Here is a 25,216-nt window from a genome sequence, read left to right as displayed (position 1 = left end):
AAAGGAAAATTTTAATGCATCCTTCCTATTACACCCTTCAGGGACGCTCCACTGGCATTATTCTTGCCTACCTTTCAGACTCCTGGTCATCCTCATTTCGGGACTTTGGCGAAAGCTTTGCCATTGCACCTGACATCTCAAAGGCTTTCGATTGAGTCCGGCATAAATTTTTAAATTCCAAACTGCTCTCTTACGGTGTATGTCCTTCTGTCTGTGTCTTTGTCTCTAGCTTCCTTACTGGTCATTCTATAGCTGCTATTATAGATGGCGAAAGTTCTTCTAGATCTATCAAAAGTGGTGTTTCTCACGGGGCTGTCCCATCACCAACTCACTTCCTATTATTCACCAGTGACCTATGTAATACATCTAACCCTGTCCACTGATACACTGATTATTCCACCCTTCACCTCTCCATACTTCAAGAAACAAGGGATGAGGCTGTGGCACACATAATGTCTGACTTGGCTTGTATCTCTGACTGGGGTAAAAGTATTCTTGTTGTTTTTAGTGTGTCAGAAACTCCTTTCTTACACAGGAGTACCCATTAATGCTTAATAATATCCAGCTCAATTCTGCATCATCTTTAAACATACCTGGGGTTTCATTTTCTCGGAATTTATCTTGGAAAGCTCATTTTACATCTCTTGTAAAATCTGTTTCCCAGAGATTATGTTTGCTAAGCCGATTCTATACCTTCTTTACCCCTTCACAGATGTTTGCTTTTTACACGGGTTTTATTCGCTCCTGTGTAGAGTACAATGCTTATGTGTGGGGAGGCTCCCCACATACAAGATGGAGTCAAAGGCTTTTCATCTCATTAACTCTGCTCCTCTTACTGGCTCCAACCTTTGTCTCTTCGCGTCACTGCTGCAATCTTAAATGTTTTTTTTTTTTTTTTTCGCTACTTCAATGGTCACTGCTTCTCTGAACTATCTGCTTGCATCCCTCCAACACTGCAACGAGCAAGTAGCACCCCTCTAGCAACAAACTCTTATCCCTTTTCTGTCCAGCTCTCTAATGCAAGAGTTAACCGTTACTCCCAGTCCTTCATTTATGCAACAGGTCAACTCTGGAACTGTCTCCCTCTGTCTGTAATTCCTACCTCCTATGATCTACAGTCTTTCAGACACAATATGTCCAGGCATCTCGAAATGAACAGATCTTGAATTTGGCTTTCCGTTGTATTGTTTGTGTATTTTTTTTTTCTTGGAAGGAACTGTTTGTGGACTCCTGGCCTTTGGTTCCTTCTTCCTTCAAAAAAAAAAAAAAACTCTCCTCTTCCCCTGTCTTTCGCCAGCTCTTTCCCTCCCCATCCCCACGCTTTCCGTCTAAACTACTCCCTCTCTCCCCTACCTAATAATTTCTCCCATTACTCCTCCTTACATCCTCCCCCCTCTTTTCTCCAGACCTCCTCCCTCCTGTCGTCTTACCTCCTCCCTCCTCTTCTCTCTCTACCTCCTCCCTCCAGTTTTCATACCTCCTCTCTGCTCTTTTCCCTACGTCCTCCGTACAGTCTTCTTACCTCTTCCATCCTCTCTCTCCACCTCATTCTTTTCACCTGCATTATTCCTTTATCTCCTGTTACTCCCAGAATGGTGTGTGCTGGAGTTTAATGAAACCTTGTTCTTATTTACATTATTTATTTACAGCATATTCCTATGTAGATCTTTTAGACATGAACAGATATGTGTCATGCATAATACAAAAACTACACACACACACTAGACACGAGTGAGAGAGGACGTGCCTACGCATCCCTCCGCACCAGGTCAATCACGGCCATCAAATGGCTATACCTAAAAAGTATCTTTATATGAGTCAAGCTCAGTACTAGGTCCAACTAAATAGTGTTCTAATATAAAAAAGGAAGTTTAAGTAAAAGTGTTATTCCAATAACACAATACAAACGAAGTAGGCAGCAGTGCCGAAACAAGCAAATCAGCTGTTTCAGTGTTGACTGTTTAGTCTGCGACGAAGAGGAATGCAAAACTGTAAGTAGGAGCTTTGTTAGTACCAGAAGATGACCAACATCTTTAGCAAATCAATTTTGGAAGGAGTTAAGAAAAGGGACAGAGGTAGAAAGCAGGATGATTTCTATCAGGAACTGGTGGAAATGGAGACGCATAATAAACTGGTAGAACGAGTGCACAGACTAGAGAAAGCATTTCAGAGTGAAATAGATGAAATTAAAAAGCAGTTGCACATGCAGAAGGAAGAAAATGAAAATTTAGTAAAGGAGAAGAGAGACACAACAATAGATGAATTATCAGTTGAGGTGGGTACACTTAGAAGGAAGATTAGTGAAATGGCAAGCACAGTTGTCAACCATGAGAGTATTATGGAAGAGTTCAGAAATGATACAGAGACAATAAGACAAGCAAGCACTCTGATAGATCATAGTAGTGATACTGAGGAGAAGATAACTCAGGTAAATGAAGCGATGCAAAGCTACAAAAATGATGTGGAAACCACATATGGTGAAATGCTGAAAGTAAGGAACGACTTAGAAACAAGAGTTGAGGAAAGGAACACTAAAAAGGAAGTGAAGAAAATAATCCAAAACAATCCAAATTTGGTCAAAGATTCAACAGACATCAACAAATCTATAGTAATCACTGGTATAGAGGAGGAAGAAATAAAAAAAAGCAAGATTTCGAGAGATAACAAGGAGATGACAAATGTAATGAACATATTATGGAAGTGTCAGAGAAAATCTGTAGTAAAGACATAGAGGAACACAAAAGGCTAGGGAAATATGAGAGAAATAAATCAAGGCCCCTGAAGGTAACCTTCCAGAGTGTAAACACTGTGGAGGAAATACTGAAAAATGCAAACAAACTTATGGAAAAAGAGGACTTCAAAAATGTCTGGATAAAAAGATGCCTAACTCTAGAGGAACTTGGTTTACTAAAAGAGAAGAGGGACGAGGCAAGAACAAAGAATGAGAGAAGAGCAAAGGAAGAGAACACATGTTTTTAACAAAGTTACTGAATTGCAGGTTCGAAAGTGGTACATAAACACGAGGGAATAAAAAGGAGAAAGGTAGCAGACACAAGTCATGACGAGTGTGTAAACAAGACAGTTAAGTTGATGTACTCTAATGTAGATGGAATGGTATCTAAATTATTAGAGATGAATGATTATATCAAAGAAAAGGAACCACATATTGTTTGCCTAACTGAAACAAAATTAACACCAAGGATATCAAACGATATACTAAACCTAGAGGAATACAATATATGGAGAAGAGATAGGAACTTTAAAAAAGAAGGAGGAATTATAATGTTAACAAAGAAAAATCTGCAAGTCAAGGAAAAAGAACTGGATGTACCCTCACAGGTAGAACTGATCACAGTACAGATTAGTACGTCTGAGGAGAAAGTAATTGCGGCAAATTTATACATGCCACTGAGATCAAACATTTGGGAAAAAGACGAATATGAAGACCTGGTAGAGAAAACAATTCAAAGTTTAAGAGCATTACTACCTAGAATGGAGGAGAAATCTGAAAGAATTATACTAACTGGAGATTTCAGTATAAATATAAATTGGAATACTCGAGATATAGCAAGCCAGGAGAGCTGTTGGGACCAAAAGCTCCTGGACCTTGTGAAAGAATTTTACCTAACACAATATGTAAAAGAAAGCACCAGAAAAAGAGGACTTGACATACCTTCAGTACTAGATCTGATATTTACTAGGCAAGAAAATGACATTGACAATATAATGTATCACCCTCCATTCGGCAAAAGTGATCACGCAGTATTAAATTACAACTTCAGGATTGCATATGACATAGTTAATAGTAATGAAAGTTACAAAAAGAGCCCAAACTACAAAAAGGGCAACTATCATGGCCTAAAGAAATACTTCTTAGAACTAGATTGGGAGAAAGAGCTTAGGGGACAAGATTTAGATGCTATATATGGAAAATTCTGTGAATTTTATGAAATGGGAGTCCAGAAGTACATCCCACAGCACAAAGAAGCAGAAGAGAACATAAAGAAATGCTTTAATACAGAATGTAAAAAATCAAAAGAAAAAAAGATTTGTTGTGGAACAGATACAGAAGACACAATAGCAAAAGGGCATATAACAACTATAAAGAGGCAAGAAACGATTATACAAGAATAAGGAGGGAAGCCCAAAAACAGTTTGAGGAGGACATCGTAAATAAAAGTAGTGATCAACCGAAGCTATTTTACAGCTACATCAGAAGCAAAACCAAAGTAAAAGATAAAATACAATCCATTACAGATGAGGGGATCACCTACACACAGGAGAAGGATATTTGTGAAACACTAAATAAGATTCCAATAAGTTTTTACAGAAGAAAATAATTTTCAGAGGGATTATGTGGAACATGCATTCCCACACACTCTACCAGATATACTAATATCGGAAAAGGAAATACAGGCTTCCCCTAGGGGTAGGGGGGGTTTTCAAGAATACTTCCCCAGTATCCCTGCTTGTCGTAAAACGCGACTTAAAGGGTTGGCGGAGGGTTAGTGCCCCTCCCCGGAAAACAACTAACTAAAAAAACAAACAGTAAGCCTCGGACAAGGACTGACCAAATGATGACGACCAAGGACCGGACAAAGGACATGGTTATCGGAACATGGAATGTAAGGGGAGCGAATGATGAGGTGAAAGAGAGAGAGATTGTCCAGGTGCTTGAGGGTGCGAAAGTGGATGTATGTGGAATAACTGAAACAAAATGGAGAGGAGAAAGTGTGAGAGAATGGGAGTATGGATGGGGTATATGTGCAGGAGTAGGTGAGAATGAGAGGGCAAAGGAAGGAGTATGTATAGTTGTGAGTAAAAGATGGAAGAAGAGCATAAGACAGTATGAATCAGTTGGGTTAAGAATTGTGTGGGTAAAGTTGAAAGTCGGAATACAAATGTGGGCGATTGTGTGTGTGTATGCACCAACTCAAGATCGTGCTAGAAGAGTGAGAGAAGAGTTCTGGACAAATGTAGAAGTGTGCATGGAAAAGTTTGGAAGGAATGAGAGAGTTTTTTTGATCGGTGATATGAATGGTAAAGTTGGGAATGTGAAGGTGGATGGAATAGTTGGTGAGTGGGGTGTGCCTGCTGAGATAGATGAGAATGGGAGTGCGTTAGTGGACATTTGTGCTGGGAAGGGGTTGGTGATAGCCAATACCCTCTTCAGGCATCAAATGATCCACAGGTATACATGGCGAGTGATGAGAAGGGTGGGTGGTGAACTGAATGAAAGGAAGGCAATGATTGATTATGTGTGTGTGGATGAAAGGATGCGAAGATGTGTAATGGATGCAAGAGTTTATAGAGGTTGGGGGAGTGGACTTTCGGACCACTACGTGGTGGTGGCCAGAATTAGAATTCAAGTAAGATGGAGGAATAGAAGAAGGGAAAGACGAGAGGAAAGAGTAGTTGCAAGGAGAGTGGAAAGGTTACAAGAGGATGAGAAAAAGGCAGGGTATAAGAGAGAAGTGGAGGAACGTTTGGGCAAATATGAATTGGAGCAGATGGGTGACGTGGAAGGTGTGTGTAGGATATTTACAGAAGAAAAATGTGCAGCATGTGATGTGGTGTGTGGAAGGAAGAGAAGACGGAGAGGGGTGCAAGGAACAGCGTGGTGGACTGAAGAGGTGAGACAGGCTGTGGCACAAAAGAAAGCATACAGTGAATGGATGAGAAATAGGTGCATGGAAGAAGTTGAGAGGAGGAAGAGAGAGTTATATGTAGAAAGAAAGAGAGAGGTGAAATAATTAGTAAGAGAGAGTAAGAAGAGAGTGGATGAGGAATTTGGAAGGAACTTGAGTGTAAAGTGGAGGGACTGTAAGAAAATAATCTGGAAGAAGGTGAAAAGAGTAAGACAGGGTGGAAGTGAAGTTAGCAGGGGAGTGAAAGATAAAAATGGTAGATTACTAGTGGAGAAGGGAGAAAAAGTGAGCAGATGGAGAGAACACTTTAAGGAATTGTTGAACATACAGGATGGAAGTAATGCGAGTATAAGTGGCTGGGGAATGGCTGGGAGAAGGAGGGAGGTGAGAAGACAGGAAGAAATTAGTAGGATAGAAGTTGTGGAAGCAATGAAGAAAGTTAAATCTGGGAAAGCCCCAGGAATTGATGGAGTGTGTGGTGAAATGCTGAAGCATGGGGAAGAGATAGTAGTAGAATGGATGTGGAAGATGTGCAGATTGGCCTGGGAGGAAGGTAGAGTCCCGGAGAATTGGAAGTCAGGTATAATTATTCCCTTGTACAATGGAAAAGGGGAAAAAGAAGTGTGTGGTAATCATAGGGGCATTTGTCTTCTTAGTATAATAGGAAAAGTGTATGGTAGGATACTTATTGACAGAGTTAGATAAAGAACAGAGGAATTAGTTGGAGAAGAACAGGGAGGCTTTAGGAAGGGAAGAGGTTGTGTAGATCAAATATTCATTCTTAGATCTTTAGTGGAAAAGTTTCTAGAGAAGGGAAAGAAGTTGTATGGATTTGGAGAAAGCATATGACAGGGTGGATAGACAAGGATTGTGGAAAGGGTTAAGAATATATGGAGTAGATGGGAAGTTGTTGAATGCTGTGAAGAGTATGTACGATGGTGCGAAGGCTGCAGTGTGTGTGGATGATGAACTGAGTGAATTTTTCTCTTTGAAAGTTGGGTTGAAACAGGGATGTGTCATGTCTCCATGGTTGTTCAATCTGTACATGGATGGGGTAATAAAAGAGGTACAAGGTAGGGTAGTGGATGTTGGAGTGTCCCTGGTGAGAGAGGATAGTGTTTGGAAACTCCCTGTACTGTTGTTTGCAGATGATACTGTGTTGTTGAGTGAAGACGAAGGGGAGCTGCAAGGCTTGGTGGATGAGTTTGGAAGAGTGTTTAAGAAACGGAATCTAAAGGTGAATGTAGGGAAGAGTAAAGTGATGGTGTTTGAGAGAGGTGAAGTCAGTGAATGTACAGTGAGGTTGGATGATGAGGAATTGGAAAATGTGAGTACGTTTAAGTACTTGGGTAGTGTGATGAGTAAGGATGGAGGTTTGGAGGGTGAAGTGCTTGAAAGGGTACAGCAGGGAAGAAAGGTTGCTGGTTCTTTGAAAGCAGTGATAAGAATCAGGGAAGTGAGCATGGAAGTGAAAAAGTTACTACATGACAGTATTGTGATACCAACTCTAACGTATGGAAATGAAGCTTGGACGTTGCTGGAAGAACACAAGTCAAGAGTGAGAGCAGTGAAAATAAGTTATTTAAGAGGAGCCTGTGAAGTCACATGGAGAGACAGGCTGACGAATGCGGATATAAAGGAGCGTTGTGGTGTTGATGTGGATGTGATAGGAAGAGTTATGAGGAACACACTGAGGTGGTTTGGCCATGCGGAGAGGATGGAGGGTGAAAGACTGACGAAGAGAGTGTATGTGAGTGAGGTGGAGGGGGGAAGAGGGAGGGGGAGGCCGAGGATGAGATGGAGGGATGGAGTGGAGAGGTATATGAGAGAGGGGGGTGTGAGTTGAGAGCAGGGCAGTGAAATGGTGGGGGACAGGGCGACTTGGAGGCGATTTGTTTGTGGCCACCCCAAACGGGATTGAGGCTTCTGGCAATAGATAGATAGATAGAAAGGCAATTGGTCCTCATGAAATTTCATGTTGGATGTTACATGAATGTGCAAAGGAGTTAAGTAAACCATTATCTTTAATTTTCAAGGAATCCTTGGGAGAAGGTAAACTACCTGATATTTAGAATAAAGCAAACATTGTTCCCTTATTCAAGAAAGGGAATAGACAAAATCCACTCAACTACCGACCTGTATCACTAAGCAGTGTTGTAACCAAGATATTAGAAAAGCTGATAAGAATAGTTTGGGTGAATCATCTAGAAGGACACAGTATGATAACAGAGAGAGTTTGGTTTCAGATAGGGAAAATCATGTTACTAATCTATTGAGCTACTATAACAGAGTAACAGAAACATTACAGAACAGAGAAGGATGGGAGGACAGTATCTATTTAGATTTCAAGAAAGCATTTGACAGAGTACCGCACCAAAGACTTTTATGGAAACTGTACCATCAAGGAGAAATCCGAGGCAAACTGTATTGTTGGATGCAAGATTTTCCCAAAAAAAGAGAAATGAGAATAGTACTAAGGGAAAATTACTCATCATGGAGGGAAGTGACTAGCGGAGTTCCACAGGGCTCAGTGCTTGCACCAGTTATGTTCTTAGTGTATATAAATGATTTAGACAGTAACACTGGAAATGAAAGCTATCTAAATATGTTTCCTGATGATGCAAAAATACAAAGGAGAATTACTAACACAGACTCTTGTAAAGAGCTACAAGAAGAATTAAATAAAGTTCATGAATGGAGCAATATGTGGCAAATGGAATTCCGTGTGGACAAGTGTCATGTAATCAAGTTTGGTAAAAGTGGAAAAAGACCTGATTGGGATTATAATTTAGGAAGTAAAACCCTACACACATCAGAAAAGGAGAAGGACCTAGGTGTGATTATCAATAACAGACTATCTCCGGCTGACCACATCAGTGGTCATTTATGTATGTGAATGAGAATAGCATTCACATACATAAATGAAGACATGCTAAGAAAGATAATAACATCATTCATCAGACCAACCCTGGAGTATGCGTCAGTAATCTGGAGTCTTCATCTCAAGAAACACATAGATAAGATTGGAAAAGTTCAAAGGGCCGCTACAAGATAGGTACCAAGCTTAACCCGTCACGTCCCGAGGTTTTCCACACCTCCGACATCCCCCAGTCCCGAGGTATTTTCAAAAAAAAAAATTTTTGGCTAAAACCTCCGCTTTTGGTGAGAAACATCGAAAATTCATAGAGCAATCGCTCACCTGAGGTTTAAAATACTCGATGCAGGTAGGAGTACCTCCTTACCTGACTGGGTTTTCTATCAGGCTGGCTGCAAAGAAAACGAGTTCTATGCGAGGGTAACTATTTCACACCACTCATAAACGGTATTTATTTATTTACTTGGTACGATTTATATGTAGTATGAGAGTATATTGGTTTTCAAGCATTAATATAGGCATTATAAGCATTGTTCCACTCACTAACTAATCACTATACCTGACCTTCTTTTGCCACATTACCTGATCATTATTTCTGACTGTTTCTTCTTCTAATGCTATGTAAACTTTGTCCTCCAGATTGTTATCGATTGGGGAATCACTCTGGCCCTGAATATCTTTACTGGCCAGGTCACTGGTAACAGGTGAATTGCCGAGACAATGACGTGAGGGGGGGAGGGGGGAGGTTATGCGGTGTAAGGCATTGTCCCTGCTTGGCATCTTGTAGAGGAATAGAGGAAGGTGTCCCGTGTATATGTACGAAAAATCACGTGCAAAAATTGAAAATTGTGCAAATTAGGGACCTTGCAATTGCACGACGTACCAGTACGTCGCCGGGACTGGCAAATGCAAAATGTTGCAACGTACCCATACATCGACGGGACGGGGCGGGTTAAGAGATCTAAGCTATGAAGAAAGACTAGAAAAGCTGAATCTACCTACACTGCAGGAGAGAAGGAAAAGAGGAGACATGATTATGCTATCTAAATGTATATGAGGGAAGGGGAAAATAGACATAAATGATTACATAACCTATGGGGATGCATCAGCAAGAGGACACTGCAAAAAAATGCAAAAAAGAGAGGCGATTAAGACATAAGGATATTTAGTTTCCCAAATAGGGCAATTGATTAGTGGAATGCACTACCGAATGAAATAGTGTGTTCCAAAACAATTCATAACTTTAAGGATATGTACGATAAAAATGGTTTAAGACACGGGACAGTACAATCTTGACTCATTCCTGTAAAGATACAATTAGGTAAGAACAATTAGGTAAGAACACACACACACACACACACACACACACAGCAATAAAAAAATAAAAAAAACATGTGAGAATGCATGCTGATATTGTGGACTCCTTAGAATAAATGGACTCAACACTGACTCCACACCTGGCCAGCGTTCCACATGCCTGCACCTGCTCCTCCACCCAGGCATAATTAGGGCCACCGGGGTGCAATAACTTTCCCCTGGCTTTTTCTCACTTTTTTATTCCTCTTTCCCATTTTGTTATTGGTCACATCTATTTTTTATAAATCCATGGTGTTTAGTATTTGTCTTTTATTAATTAGTTGACTTGTGTTCTCCGCCATACCCTTATTTTTCATGTCTGTGTCCACTAATCATGTCCTACCATTCTTTACATTTTAACGTCATATCTTTGCCTCCTCCTCCTCCTTTCTCTCTCTCTCTCTCTCTCTCTCTCTCTCTCTCTCTCTCTCTCTCTCCATTATATCTTATCTCCTTTTTTGTCTCCCCTCATACCCCAAGTCTTGCTCCTATTCTTTTTCTTTTTCCTTACCTATTTCTTTTCTTCCCCTATGCCTCCGTTTTCTGTCTGTCCACCACTGTCTTTATCTCTTGTTCATTTTAATCTTCCTTCCGACATATTATTATAATCTCTGATTCTCAGTTTGACTCATCTTATCTCAATCTTTTCTGTTTTGTGTTTTTTTTCATGTTTTTCCTGCTCCCTCGCACTATATTTTTCATCGTTCACCCATTCTCTCTCTTCTCTCTCTCTCTCTCTCTCGTCTACTTCAGTGACTGTATATTTGTCCTTTTTGTATAATAGCCTTTTACTGGGGGGTTAGGGTGGAAGGAAAATTGTACTTAAAAACTTCATACGAAATTTATTTTGGAGGTTCTAGAAATTAAGACTGGCGGAAGAATTGAATGTGACATCGTGTTTTCTCTATCAGTATTAAGAAAATATAAGCAACGCTACGCTGTTGTAACCCTCCATCCGACAAAGCACATACCCCCACCCCCCTGCACACCTAACCAAGCGCATAACGCCCCTCCCCTCCCCAATCTTTTTTTTTTTTTTTTTTTTTAAGGTGTGCGTAAGGAGACCTTTTTAACCTGTGCCCTTCAGATTCCTTGCGCAGGTCGCATTGAAATGTGGAAAAACTATTGTTTTTACTTTTTCATTAAAAAAAAAAGTTATGACACAGGATTCAACCTATCAAACGGCACCATTTCACTGTAAAACACATAACTATGTGAAGTTTCATGACACTATAGCTAATAGTTTCTGAGTTCTGGCTTGGAAACGAAATCTCTACCCCCGGGCAACCACCTTGCCACCTGGCTCTACGGACGGACACCCATTGATCACAGTGATAACAACACCCTCCTCAGACTTTGTCAGGTGAAGGGTAAAAAGAACTATATTCGACTAGTGAGTATGTGAGAGGAAGGGAGTTAGGCTGTATGGGTTTGTGCGTATGCGTGAGTGTATGTGTGTGTGTGTGTGTGTGTGTGTGTGTGTGTGTGTGTGTGTGTGTGTGTGTGTGTGTGTGTGTGTGTGTGAGAGAGAGAGAGAGAGAGAGGGGGAGAGTAAGCGCGCGTCGCAAGTTGGAAACATCTAGTTGGATCAACCACAATGCAACAAAGAATGTTGTTGAGTGTGAAAAGTGAGGAGGAGAGGGGGTTGCGATGGGGGTGGGGTAGGGGTGGGAGTGTGTCAGGTTGGAATAACATTTTTGTTGCCAGCCATCCAATGCAGTGGACTTATGCATGGATATTGGATGCCAGGTCATTCACCTTAGAGAGAGAGAGAGAGAGAGAGAGTAACCTTTATCAAGACTGGATGTATCAAGCCATCAATTTTGTGTGTGTGTGTGTGTGTGTGTGTGTGTGTGTGTGTGCTGGGTATGAGATAGAGGTGGGCGACCACTAAGTGGGTACATTGGGAAAACTTTGAAACAGCTACATGACAGGAGCAATGATAATAATAATAATAATGATAATAATAATAATAATAAAAATTAATAATAATAATAATAATAATAATAATAATAATAATAATCCATCCATCCATCATCCAATCCTACGTTGCCCCATGAGGGGCTAGGCAAGTTGGTCCTGACATTTAAGATGAGCGTGACCAGCCTCACTCATTCCTGAGTGGCATTACGTGAGCAATAAACCACAACCACCCCTTAGATTTTTTTTTTTTTATGCGAGGTAGAAGGAACCAAAGGCCACGAGCCCGCAGTAACAGTTCCCTCCAAGAGAAAAACAAAATACAATAGACAGCCAAATTCAAGATCCGATCATTTTGAGATGCCTGGACACACTGAATTTGAAAGACTGGAGATCATAGGCAGCAGGAAATACAGACAGAGAGAGACAGTTCCATCGCTGACCTGTTGCATAAATGAAAGAGTGGGAGTAACGGTTAACTCTTGCATTAGAGAGCTGGACAGAAAAGGGATGAGAGTTTGCTGCTAGACGGGTGCTACGCGCCCGCCGTAGAGGTGGAGGAATGCAAGCAGACAGTTCAGAGGAGCAGTGACCATTAAAGTAGCAATAGAAAAGAGATAAAGATGCAACAGTGCGGCGAAGAGACAGAAGTTGAAGAGAGTCAGTAAGAGGAGGAGAGTTAATGAGATGAAAAGCCTTTGACTCCACTGTAATGAGAAGAGCTGTATGTGGGGAGCCTCCCCACACATGAGAGTTGTACTCCACACGGGGGTGGATAAAACCCCTGTATAGAGTCAACAATTGTGCAGGGGTAAAGAAAGAGCAGAGTCGGCTTAGCACACCCAATCTCTTGGAAGCAGATTTTACAAGAGATGTAATATGATCTTTCCAAGATAAGTCCCGAGTAAATGAAACCCCAAACATGTTCAAGGATGATGCAGGATTAAGCTGAATATTATTAAACATTAGTGGGTATACCTATGGAAGATTTTGTCAGGTTCATAGGTGTAAGAACTGAGTCTTAGATGCATTAAAAACAACCATATTATTTTTACCCCAGTCAGAGATATGAGCCAAGTCAGACATTAGGTGTGCCATAGCCTCATCCCTTGTTTGTTGAAGTAACTGTTGAGATGGGCATTGCGGGAACCGAATGGAAAGGTGAAGGGTGGAGTCATCAGCGTATGAGTGGATAGGGTTAGATGTACAGCTTAGAAGATCATTGATGAATAAAAGGAAGAGAGTTGGTGATAGGACAGAGCCCTGAGGAACACCACTGTTGATAGATCTAGGAGAAGAACGATGGCCGTCTACAACAGCGGCTATAGAATGACCAGAAAGAAAGCTAGCGATGAAGGTACAGATAGAAGGATAGAAACCGTAGGAAGGCAGTTTGGAAATTAAAGATTTATGCCAGACTCGATCGAAAGCCTTTGAGATGTCAAGTGCAATGGCAAAGCTTTCGCCAAAGTCCTGAAAGGAGGATGACCAGGAGTCTGAAAGCTAGGTGAGAAGATCGCCAGTGGAGCGTCCCTGACGGAACCCATACTGACGATCGGAAAGAAGGTTGTGATAGGAAAGATGCCTTAAAATTTTTCTATTGAGAATTGACTCGAAAACTTTTTGAAATACAGGACGTTAAAGCAATTGGACGATAGTTGGAGGGTTGGGAGTGGTCACCCTTCTTTGGGACTGGCTGAATGAGAGCAAACTTCCAGTAAGAAGGAAAGGTACAAGGTGACAGACAAAGGAGAAAGAGTTTGCCTAGGCAGGGTGTAAGCACAGAAGCACAGTTCTTGAGAACAATAGGAGGGACCCCATCAAGTCCATATGCCTTGTTAGTACTGAGGCCAGTGATGGCAGAAAATACATCAACTGAAGAAATTTTAATGTCAGCCATGAGGAAGTCAGAGGGGGGAAGTGATGGAGGAACAGCACCGGAATCGTCTAAGGTGGAATTGGAGGAGAAAGTCTGTGCGAAGAGATCTGCTTTATCAGTAGAAGAAATAGTTACAGAACCATCAGAGTAGAAAAGAGGAGGGAAGGATGATGAGATAAAGTTGTTAGAAAGATTTTTGGCAAGGTGCCAGAAGGAGCGGGAAGAATTCGAGTTGGAGAGTTGAGAGCATTTAGTATGGATGAAATTATTTTAGTAGAGCAAAGAACAGACTTAGCACGATTCCGGGCAGAAACGTAAAGATGATGTGATTCAGGGGTGGGTTGGCTCCAGTACCTTTTATAGGCCCTCTCCTTGTTGCGGACAGCATTAGAACAAGCGTGATTAAACCAAGGCTTTCTTGCGTTAGTCAAAGGATATGAGAAAGGAATGTATGCTTCCATGCCTGAGAGAATAACCTCCGTAATGCGCAAGGCACACTCAGATGGCTCACGGCCATGGAAGCAATAATCATTCCAGGGAAAATCAAAGAAGTACTGCCTGAGGGCCTCCCAGTCCGCGGCTCCAAAATGCCACAGACGACGTTTCCCTGGAGGGTCCACAGGCCATACCGGAGTGATAGGACAGGTTAAGGTAATAAGGTAGTGATCGGAGGAGCCCAACGAAGAGAAAAGATTAACAGAGTAAGCAGAAGGATTAGTTGTGAGGAAGAGGTCAAGTATGTTGGAGCTCTCTCCAAGGCAGTCAGGGATACGGGTAGGGTGCTGTACAAGCTGCTCTAGGTCATTAAGGATAGAAAAGATGTAGGCTTGTTCACCAGGTGGATCCGTGAAAGGAGAGGAGAGCCAAAGGTGGTGGTGAACATTGAAATCTCCTAGAATGGAGATTTCAGAGAAAGGAGAAATGGATAGAATGTGTTCCATCATAGAAGTAAGATAGTCGAAGAATTTTTGATAGTCAGTAGAATTAGGGGATAAGTAAACAGCACAGATAAAACCTTCACCTGTTCAATCCGACCGGAGGGCCGTAATTACCCACTAAACCACCAGGCCCCAAAATTTGGTTATATGGTTACCACCCAGCATAGTAAATTGTTTCCTGGTGTACAGGAAACCATTTGGCGTGGCACTCAGTGTAGAGTCACTCGCAGGCAGAAGGAAAAGGAAAGAATGAAGGAAAGAAAGACAGAAGAGGTTGGAAGGAAAGAAGGATGGAGGAGAGGAAAGGGCAGACACCTGACAGCAGCACTAATAATAATAATAATAATATTATTATTATTATTATTATTATTATTATTATTATTATTATTATTATTAACTGCATCCCGTCACAGCTGTCATTGTTATAGTTTTGTTCAGTATATTGTGATTTTGTCATAACACCGCCATCATCGGAAGTTCTTGTTGGACTAAATCAGATCATCTTGTGGTGTAAGGTATATATGTGTGAAAGGTCTTTATAATCCATTCATTCAGGGAGGAACTTCTGTACCTGGGTACAGTCATGTACGTAGTTAGAATAACATTAGAAAGGTTTTGTTGCTGCGAACGCTTACCAGCCTTTTACAACAGCTGTGATTGTTATAGTTTTCTGGCCCGATAACAGCGAGATTGTATAAACATCGGAATATCGTGAAGGCAGAGGGTGAGAATAGAGGAAAGGGAGAGTAGGAAAGAAAGCCAGCGGGAACACAGCCATTGGCCCTTACGAGGTTAATCGTTATGCAGGAAGAACAAGAACAACGACAGGATATTGTACTCGCCTTTCCCTGACTTTCCTGCCAAAACTGGTCTTGCTTACGACACGGAACTGGTCTTGAGTTTATTTGTGAATCCTGGTATTGTTGGTGTTAGAGGAAGATATGACGGGGCTGAGTAGAAAAATGGGCTTTCAGTTACTGAATATTTATCACCAACACCATTAACACCACGGCCAGTACCACAGCTACTGTTGTCATCATTGCCGCAATCACCTCTATCACTGAGTTTATTCCATTGCATTAATACCATTTGTTTATACCATTGTTTATATCGTTGTGTTTATACCATTGTGTTAATATCAATGTTTGCCACTGTAATTATAACACTGTGTTACACCATTGTCTGTATACCATTATGTCATTGTTAAAACCATTGTTTATACCACTGTTTAAACCATTGTTTATACCACTGTTTAAACCATTGTTTATACGGTTATGTTTATATCGTTGTGTATATAAATACCATTAATATACCATATTGTTTATACCATTCTTTATACCATATTGTTTATACCGCAAAGGATTGTAGAAGATAAACGAAAAAAGAGGAAAACGCCACAAGAGTACCGGAGAGAGAATGGAAGAAGAGGAGAAGTGACGAGGAACGGTAAAGAAAGGAATAAATCGAAAGGGAAAAAAATTAAGAAGCATAAAGGAAAGAGTCGAAAATGAAGAAGCGAAAGGAAGATTAGGGAGGGAACGGTAATGAAAACGTGAGAGTCAGAGAGGAGGAGCTGAGGAAAAGTGAATAACTGAATTCATAGAACTTTTACTGAACCATTATTAGAAACACAGAAATTAATGACGTATATGAAGCAAATCAGGAGGGGAGAGTGGTAATTAGTGGTGGGTATACAGCACACACACACACACACACACACACACACACACACTCTCCCTCTCTCTCTCTCTCTCTCTCTCTCTCTCTCTCTCTCTCTCTCTTTCTCTGTGTGAACGCTATGTCGTATTGTCAAGCAGCATCGGTAGCAATTTCGTCCTCCTTGTGCGTTAATGACAGCAGTATATCACGACTGGTGGAGTGTGTAGGACACAACGTACAGGATTAGGTGTAATTGATCTAAGTAATACAGTTTTATCAGTAAACAGTAAACAGTTTTATCATCAGTAACATTGAATGGAACTCTAAAATATCCCTGTGCATGTTCATCTTTATTGATAGACAATCCCATTAACTACATTAACTTTTTGTCTTAGCTTCCCACAAGTTAATTTTATTCTTCCTACATACAGACACTGTTACTTAGGTGGGCGGGGGAGAGAGCTGACATAGAGTAGGGTTCAGATGCAATATCTGTAAAAGGGAAACAGTGAGGTATATTGAGACTGTCGGTGCGGTGCTTGAGTATTTGGTGTCTTAGGTAACTTCAAATACATGGAATAAAGCACTGAATTATTATCTCTCTACTTGTCTCCCTTCCCCATTTGACCCTCGGTTTGTAAAAACCTTGTTTGCTTTATGCACGTCATACCAGTAGACTTGAGTGTGGCTGTCGTCACAAGCTTTTTTTTACAGGTCTGGAGAGACCTGTTTGACTATACTGTAGTGTCTGTGACCTCACATCTGGCCACGCAGTTGCCTCCCTCTTACTAACTCAGTGCCTCCTTCATATCCCCTACACCACACGCCCTCGATGACTTCCGCCCAGATTAAGTGCTGTGCAAACTGGACACAGAGAAACCTGGGAGGCTTGATGGTGTATGTGTGTGTGTGTGTGTGTGTGTGTGTGTGTGTGAGAGAGAGAGAGAGAGAGAGAGAGAGAGAGAGAGCGAATTTCCTTGCCTCGATATTGTCCTTTCCTGTCATTAAGTGGCACTAGTCATACGGTCCTCGTGCTCTCCTCTAAGATGTATTCGTTTGCTCTTGCTTCTTCTCCCTCTCCTTCTTCCTATCTTTCTCCTTCTCCCTTTCCTCCTTCCTGTTTTACTCCTTCTTCCCATCCTCCTTCCTATCTCTCCCCTCCCTCTCCTTCTTCCTATTTTACTCCTCCCTCTCCTTCTTATGTCACTCCTTCTTCCGCTTGTCCTTCCTAACATTCTCTCTTCCTTTCAGTAACATTCTCTCTCGCTTCTCTTTCCATCTGTTTCTCTCATTCTGTGTCCCCTTCCTCCCGCCTCTGCCCAGCTTCAGCTCTTTCTCCATCGCCCCTCACTTCCTCTGATTCACTTTTCCCTTCCTTCTTCATCATTAATTCTCTTCCTTCCTCCCTCTTCCGCTCTTTTCTGTCTCCCCTTCCATCTTCTTTGCCGCTTCCCCTCCTTCTATCGCTTCTAAGTGCAGTTTAACATCCTCTGGCATTCTCATCTTTGGTAACTCCGCATGGCGCTCTCTCTCTCTCTCTCTCTCTCTCTCTCTCTCTCTCTCTCAAACACAATATCACATTTCGGGAATACTTTTTCCCTTCTGTTTTCACAACCTTTTTCTTCCATATTTTTAGGTTACTTTTTTCTCTCAGCTTTCCGATCATTTTTCAAGATGGGATACTGCACCGTCGAAGACCAAATGAAAGAAGAAATATTTATATATGCTGTATAATATTATCTACCTCTCTTTCTGTCCATCTGTCTAGTTATATATATATATGTGTGTGTGTGTGTGTGTGTGTGTGTGTGTGTGTGTGTGTGTATGTATGTGTGTGTGTGTGTGTGTGTGTGTGTGTGTGTGTGTGTGTGTGTGTGTGTGTGTGTGTGTGTTCCTCTGATGCTTTTTCGTACCATAATTTTTCCATCCCTCATTTTTTTTTTTTTTTACTTTTTAAACTGCATTTTTTCCTCATTTTCTCTATTAAGCCTTCTGTCCCATCTTTCCCTGCTTCGGCACCTCACCATATTTTTTTTCTCTCTCTTCTTCCTTTGCTCAGTTTCTCCCACAATCTTCATATTTCCTCCCCTCTTTAGCAGCCTGTTCCTCTTCCCTTACTTACTCTCTCTCTCTCTCTCTCTCTCTCTCTCTCTCTCTCTCTCTCTCTCTCTCTCTCTCTCTCTCTCTCTCTCTCTCTCTCTCTCTCTCTCCATATTATCCAGTCTTTCTTCCGTTTCACTCACTTTTCCTTTAACTTTCCTCTCTCCTTGTTCTTTAGTCTATTTCTTCCTTAACTTCTCCGTACCTTCCTTCAGTCTCTCTTCCTCCCCTCTCCTCTCCTCCTCTCTAGTCTCTCCTTCTCTCAATCTTTGTACGTTTTCTTCAGGTCAGTGTTATGTTTGGTGGACTGCAGATCCGTCATTTAAAAGATCCCATGCTATCACCACCTGCCAACTTGGGTAAATGTTTGCCTTTATTACGCTGCTTCTCATGCTCTCTTATCTTCTGCTCTTTCTTTTCTTTCATACAGTGGGTTTCTCTCGGTTCCTCTGTCTTCTCTCTTCTGCAGTTTTTATCATAAGCTGAAACTAATTTTCTCTTATAACTGCTTTTCCTTAACCTAACCGTCACTTATACATCCCCTCTCCTACAGTTACATGTTCAATATTTCTTGTTCTCCTGTTTTCTTTTTCTTTCACAATTTACATTTCGTCTTGAGGTGGCGGAATGAAGAATGTTAGTGCCGGTAGCCAGTACATATCAAGTAATACGATGCAGTGCGTAATACTGTAATTTCCAAAAGTAGAATTAAGAAACAGATTAGTTGATTTAGATTAATGATTGTCATGTATTAGGGCACATGTATCAGTTATGTGTTATAGTTCACCATCCATTCATCCATCATCTAATCCTACGTTGCCTCATGAGGAGCGTAGGAGCCCGGGGCTAGGCAAGTTGGTCCTGGCATTTAAGATGAGAGTGACCAGCCTCACTCAACCCTGAGTGGCATTACGTGAGCAATAAACCCCAACCACCCCTTGGATATAAACCTTCACCGGCTCAATCCGATTGGAGCACCGTTATTACCCACTAAACCACCAGGCGCCAAAACGAAAACTAAACTCTTTTTATTCTAAGTTTTCCTAAAATTGCTATCTCGCCATCCTGAGTGCTGATTTCTAAAAACAGATTACTGTAATATGAAACTATGATGACAGTCATGAACAAGTGCTGAGGTAAGGATGTAGAGCCGCAGTATTTTTTTTTTTTTTTTTTTTTTTTTTGCCACAGAGATACGTGGAATGAGGAAGAAATATGTAAGCCAAGTTAAGATGAAAAGGGTATAATTCCTGTCCTGGAAGACAATGTTGGTGTGGCAACCATTCCATTCACCTAACGAATGGAAATGCTAAAAAAAAAATAAAAAAAAATATTGTTCCCACACAAATATACTTACAGATATACTGTAAGTAAATGCCAAACATACAAGGAAACGTCTTTCATACAATTAAAAAGAATTATTCCTCCTATCCAGAATGCAACCAATTACCATTAAATCCCCCAGTCATCCCCAAGGCCACCTCACACTGCCACTAGCCACTGTGATAATTGCCCACACTTTTTTTTTTTTTTTTTTTATAACAGAACAGAGAACAGAAAAACAAATGAATAAAAAAAAAATAATCCATGCACCAGATTACTGGTGTCCTCTGTTCATAAAATATCTGTAACAGTTAGACTTGAACAGCTGTGGGTTAAAATTTGGAGGGAAACAACTCTGGGGAAGCGAGTTCCAGAGAGATGCAGTTCGGGGAATGAAAGAATTCTGAAAGGCAGAAGTTCTGCAATAAGGCTGAGTGACATTCCAGTCATGAGCGCTACCAGATGCCCGTGTAGCACGAGGGAAGGCATGGAGAGGTGGCACCACGGACGCAACTTCGTCTGAGCATTTGCCAAAAAAATATCTGTAAAATAATGCAAGGGAGGCAACACTCTTTCTTACTTGCAGGGGAGGTAGTTTTTTTGTAATGGCAGGGTTGCTAATAATTCTAACAACTTTGTTCTGAATTTTGTCTAGTTGTTTTAATGCAACCTCTCCACATTCATTCCACAAGGGTGAGCAATATTCAAGCTGAGAGCGCACATGACTCTTATAAATTATAGGTAACTGCTCATCAGCAAAGAAGTTACCGACTCTGTACAATAATCCAAGTTTCTTTGAGGCGGTTTTAGCAAGTGATCTGACGTTAAATACCTCACCATACAAAATAGCCACATTATCACTGAACCCCGAGATGTGATAACTGATGAGATATTTACCTCTTAATGACTGTGTTACTGACACACCGAGGGCTCCTTGCAGGGGTGTGAGAGTAATTAATAACTCGGTTTTAGTACTAGAATGTTACTCTGGTTTGATCATTATATTGTTGTAAGCGGTTGGTTGGTATTGGAGTTCAGCATCATCATCATCATCATATTCCTGAAAAATACTCCAGATCAGTACAGGATGGAGGTACTGTCACCACTTGGATTCTCCGACCACGATCTCATCAAAGCCTCATTTGTTAGTTGCCCAGTTCTCCCCGTTCTGAACCTGTCAGGGTGACCATATGCATTTTGATAGGGCAAACTGGGATGGATTTAGAAATTATCTTTCTGATATTCCATGGCAGTCTTTCTTCCCCAGTGACATCAGTTCTACCCAGTCTCACACTAATGATTTAATACAAGCTGGTATGGAATGTTTCATATCCAGTCAAAAGGTCACAAAAAGATTGGACTCCCCAAAATGATTTGACAGCAATTGTGCCAGGGCAACGACCCAAAAGTCCTTAGCATATAACTTTTATTTAAAATGAAAAAAATCTGAATCATTCAGTCAATTTAAAATTGCTAGAAACCATGCAAGAACAGTAATTAATATCGCTAAATCAAACTTCTTCACGACTAAGCATTCAGACTAGTACATAATCATAATGATAACTGAATATTCTGGTCAACTCTCAGTTCTTTCAATGATAACCTTAACTAGTCATCACCCATTCCCCCATTAAAATCTTTTGATGGTAATGCTATAAATGACCCCCCGTGGTAAAGCAGACATCCTAGCCAGTACATTTGACAGAAATTCCACCATGGAGGAAGTCAGCCAGAACGTCCATGTACTAGAATTTGACTCTCCAGAAATAGCTCCTCTTAAAATACAGAGAAGATACGTAAAACCCGTTGTAGACAGATTTCCAATCAACAAAGCTCCAGGTCCAGATGGAATTCTTCCAACTGTTTTGAAAAAGAGTTCCCCGGAACTTTCTGCTGTTCTAGCTAAATTTTTCAGACTATACATATGTACTTCTTCCTTCTCCAGTTGTTAAAAACAACAAAACAACAATAACCACTAATTCCAAAGAAAGGAAGTTCCTCTGACCCCCTCTGGTTACAGACCAATACTTATGACATCTGTTGATAAAGTACTTGAGACTGTAATTAATAAGCACATCATTAAACATCTTGAATCAAAGAACTTAATTAGTGATAGAGTATGGTTTTTGCCATGAAAGATGCACTGTTGATATACTCAGTCTCCTGACTCACACCATCCATCAAGCAATTGACCAACATGGAGAAACTCATGCAGTAACTCTCGATATTTCTAAAGCTTATTATAGAGTGTGGCACTATTCCCTGCTATCAAAACTCCCTTGCTATGGCCTACCGTCTTTTGTTCCTCTGATAAGAGGAATGCCGGCGTGTCAAAAGGATCAGTTCTGGCTCCAACTTTCTTCTAACTCATGTTAATGATCTCTTATCTGTCACCCATAAGCCGATTCACTCATATGCAGATGACCCCAACACTTCACAGTTCATTCACACTTGAATAAAAATTCACCAAGTTTAATATCTCTAACTCACAACCCAGCATAGCAATCTCCATATATCAAGTATTATCCAAGATCACGGAATGTGGACAAAATAATACTCTATTATTTAATGTTATGAAATTCATATATATACAATTTACTAATCGACAGATATTGTCTGATTCTTATATTACCTTCAGTGATACTAATATTCCTATCACTAAAAGTATTGAAAATGTCGGTGTTTCACTTGAAAATTCCCTCAGCGGGATCTGTCATGTTAGATCACTTGCTAAAGCCGCCTCAAAGAAACTTGGATTATTGTACAGAGTCTGTGACATCTTCACTGACGAGTAGTTAGCCATAATTTACAAGGACTCATGTGTGCACTCAGCTGGAATATTGCTCACCTTTGTGGAATAGATGTGGAGAGGTTGCATAAAAAAAAAAAAGAGGAAAAATTCCTGATAAAGCTGTTAGAATTATTAATAACCCTTCTGTTACAAAAGAACTACTCCCCCTACAAGTAAGAAGGAATGTCGCCTTCCTTGCATTGTTTTGCAGATCCTTTTATGGCAAAGGCTCGGACAAAGTTACGTCCTCTGTGCCACCTCCACGCCCCATCCCTCGCACTGCAGGAGCATCTGGTAGCGCTCATGACTGGACTGTCGCGCTGCCGTATTGCAGAACTTCAGCCTATCAGAATTCTGATAGGTGCAATTCCCCTCAAACTTCAACCTACGGCTGGTCGAGTCCACTTGTTACAAACTATTTATGAATGGAGGACACCTGGAACAAAGTGCATGGATTATTTTGTTCCTTTTGTTTTTCCTTCCTCTGTTCTAGTATTGTAAAAAAAAAAAAAAAATCAGCTGCAGCATCATCGTCATCGTCGTCGTCGTCATGAACAATTGCCCTTCTGAAGATGGGATTGTGGTGTTAAGATTGGGCGAAGAAATTATTTATATTTATTATTATTATTATTATTGTTATTATGATTATGATTATTATTATTATTATTATTATTATTATTAGTAGTAGTAGTAGTAGTAGTAGTATTGTTATTACAGATATGGTGGTGATCCACCTGTGACAACAAAAACTGCTACCAAAATAACTGCTTCTACTACAACTCCCACAACAGCAAATAAATAAATAAATAAATAAATAGTTATTACAGTTTCAAGACAACTCACGAAAGAGTATTATAATGTAGTTGTCACTATATTTTGTATATGCGTATTAGGTGTATAGGTACTTGTGTAGTAGCATTATGTGTAGTATCTAATCACACAACACATTTTCAGTCAAGGGGTGCATCTCTCAATCCTTCTGATTTGTTTTAAAATATTTTCTCCTTCACATCACTATTTCTCTTGTTTGTCCCTCCTCTCTCTTCTCTTTCTTGTGACTTCATTCATTCATTCATTAAATATTCCTGATGTGTTTCGGTATTTCTAAGCTGTACCTTCCCCTCCCACCCTTCTTCCCTCTCTTAATTTAATCATAATAACTCCCTGACGCCAGTTTATTTTGCACCCCCTATTTTTCTCAATTTTTTATTCTTTTTTTTTTTTTAATATAATGTTCACTTCACTGAGCCTGCATACAGTATAAGCAACACCTGGGATGTATTAATAGTTTTAGTTGTAAGGTTTGACAACCATAAGTTAGAAAACTGAGCAAAGACTTTTTTCTTTAATAAAAGTCATTAACATATCTTTAAGCCCATCAACAAAGCTGCCAGCATGCCAGTAATGAAAGAGAGAGAGAGAGAGAGAGAGAGAGAGAGAGAGAGAGAGAGATGTGAGGAACGAAATAAAGAGTAAGGGAGGGCATGGAAGGGAGGGTGAAATAGAATGAATGAAAATATGAAGTTAGGTGAATGAGGTGAGATGGTGTGAACTGTGAGGAAAATGCCAAATGGAAGAGATTTGGTTTAACTCGTGTAGAAGATATGAACAGTGAGAAATTATAAGGTAGAGTCTGTGAAGAGAACTGAGGTGTGTGGAAGAACTGAGTTGTAAGGAAGTATAAGGTACAGGATGTGTGTGTGTGTGTGTGTGTGTGTGTGTGTGTGTGTGTGTGTGTGTGTGTGTGTGTGTGTGATAGCAAGACAAAGAGCAGAAAAGCCAGACACAAGCCCTTTCAAGGTGTGAAATGTGAAGGTAAGTTGGTAAAGAAGTATGTGTGAGGGGGTGGTGTGACTTGTGGAGAAAATTTAATGTATTTGTAAGATAAAATGTAAATCGGTTTGAACAAAGGTGGGGTTGTGGGAGGCGATCTGCTGAAGGACATGGGAGATGGTGTGTAAAGTGTGAAGAATGAAGTGTTACCTAACTGAGTAGTGTCATGGGAGATGAAGATGTGTAAGGTGTGTAGAATGAAACGTTACCTAAGTGAGAAGTGTGATCTAAGCTAGGATAAAGACGTGAGAAGTGTGAGTTTGTATAATGCAGAGGGTGTGTGAGGTGTAGGTTCATCCATTAGATAAATGGCCAACAGCTGGTGTAAATCAAGCCCATTATAAAACTTCTGGTCTATCTATGCCATCTTTTTACAGTAATTTATTTCTCACTCAGTTCAGAACGGAGAGAGAGAGAGACTGGAGAGGAAGTGGGGACTGCACCAAAGAGTGTCTCTTGACCCTGTAATAAAACCAGACACACTGAAAGTGAATCCTAACTTGCCGGCATTTTGTGCCTCTGACAGGCGGCCATCACAGCTGGGTCGAGATTTCGAGTCCTTTTACACAGTCAGTGGAGTGCGAGAGAACTGAGGGTTGAAAACAAAACATACCGGAATTCCTGTGTCCATGTTTGTGTGAAAATAGAATTTGCAGGCAATCAAACAATGTTGGTGCGACATTTCTTGAGAGAGAGAGAGAGACACTCTGCCACTTTGTCTCTTCTCCTTCAGTCCCTCTTCCTCTTATCCCTCTCTTCCAGTTCTTCCCTATCTCCCCTCATTCTTCCATTCTTTCCCTACCTCCCTACCTTCTTCCAGTCTCTCATATCCTGTTACGTCAGAGACGATGTGCAGAATTGGTGCAGTGTATCCTATTGGGGAAGTTTTCTGTT

At 40.7% G+C, this 25,216-nt stretch overlaps 1 protein-coding gene across 1 annotated transcript in view; it reads left to right on the top strand.

Annotated features, from left to right (window-relative positions):
• The window catches only part of LOC145391248 (zinc finger BED domain-containing protein 5-like), a 185,892-nt gene extending 160,977 nt beyond the window's left edge, over window positions 1-24,915 (top strand). Inside the window, exon 4 of the mRNA XM_080265919.1 lies at window positions 24,849-24,915. Within this exon, the coding sequence (XP_080122045.1) occupies window positions 24,849-24,915 (67 nt within the window). The remainder of the gene's footprint in view (window positions 1-24,848) is intronic.
• Window positions 24,916-25,216: the final 301 nt, after the last annotated feature.

Source organism: Coenobita brevimanus, chromosome 17 (genome assembly GCF_032717465.1).
Source record: "Coenobita brevimanus isolate Jiangsu-jjx chromosome 17, ASM3271746v2, whole genome shotgun sequence".
Classification (NCBI taxonomy): Eukaryota; Metazoa; Arthropoda; class Malacostraca; order Decapoda; family Coenobitidae; genus Coenobita; species Coenobita brevimanus.
This window is presented reverse-complemented; position numbering and strand designations above follow the sequence as displayed.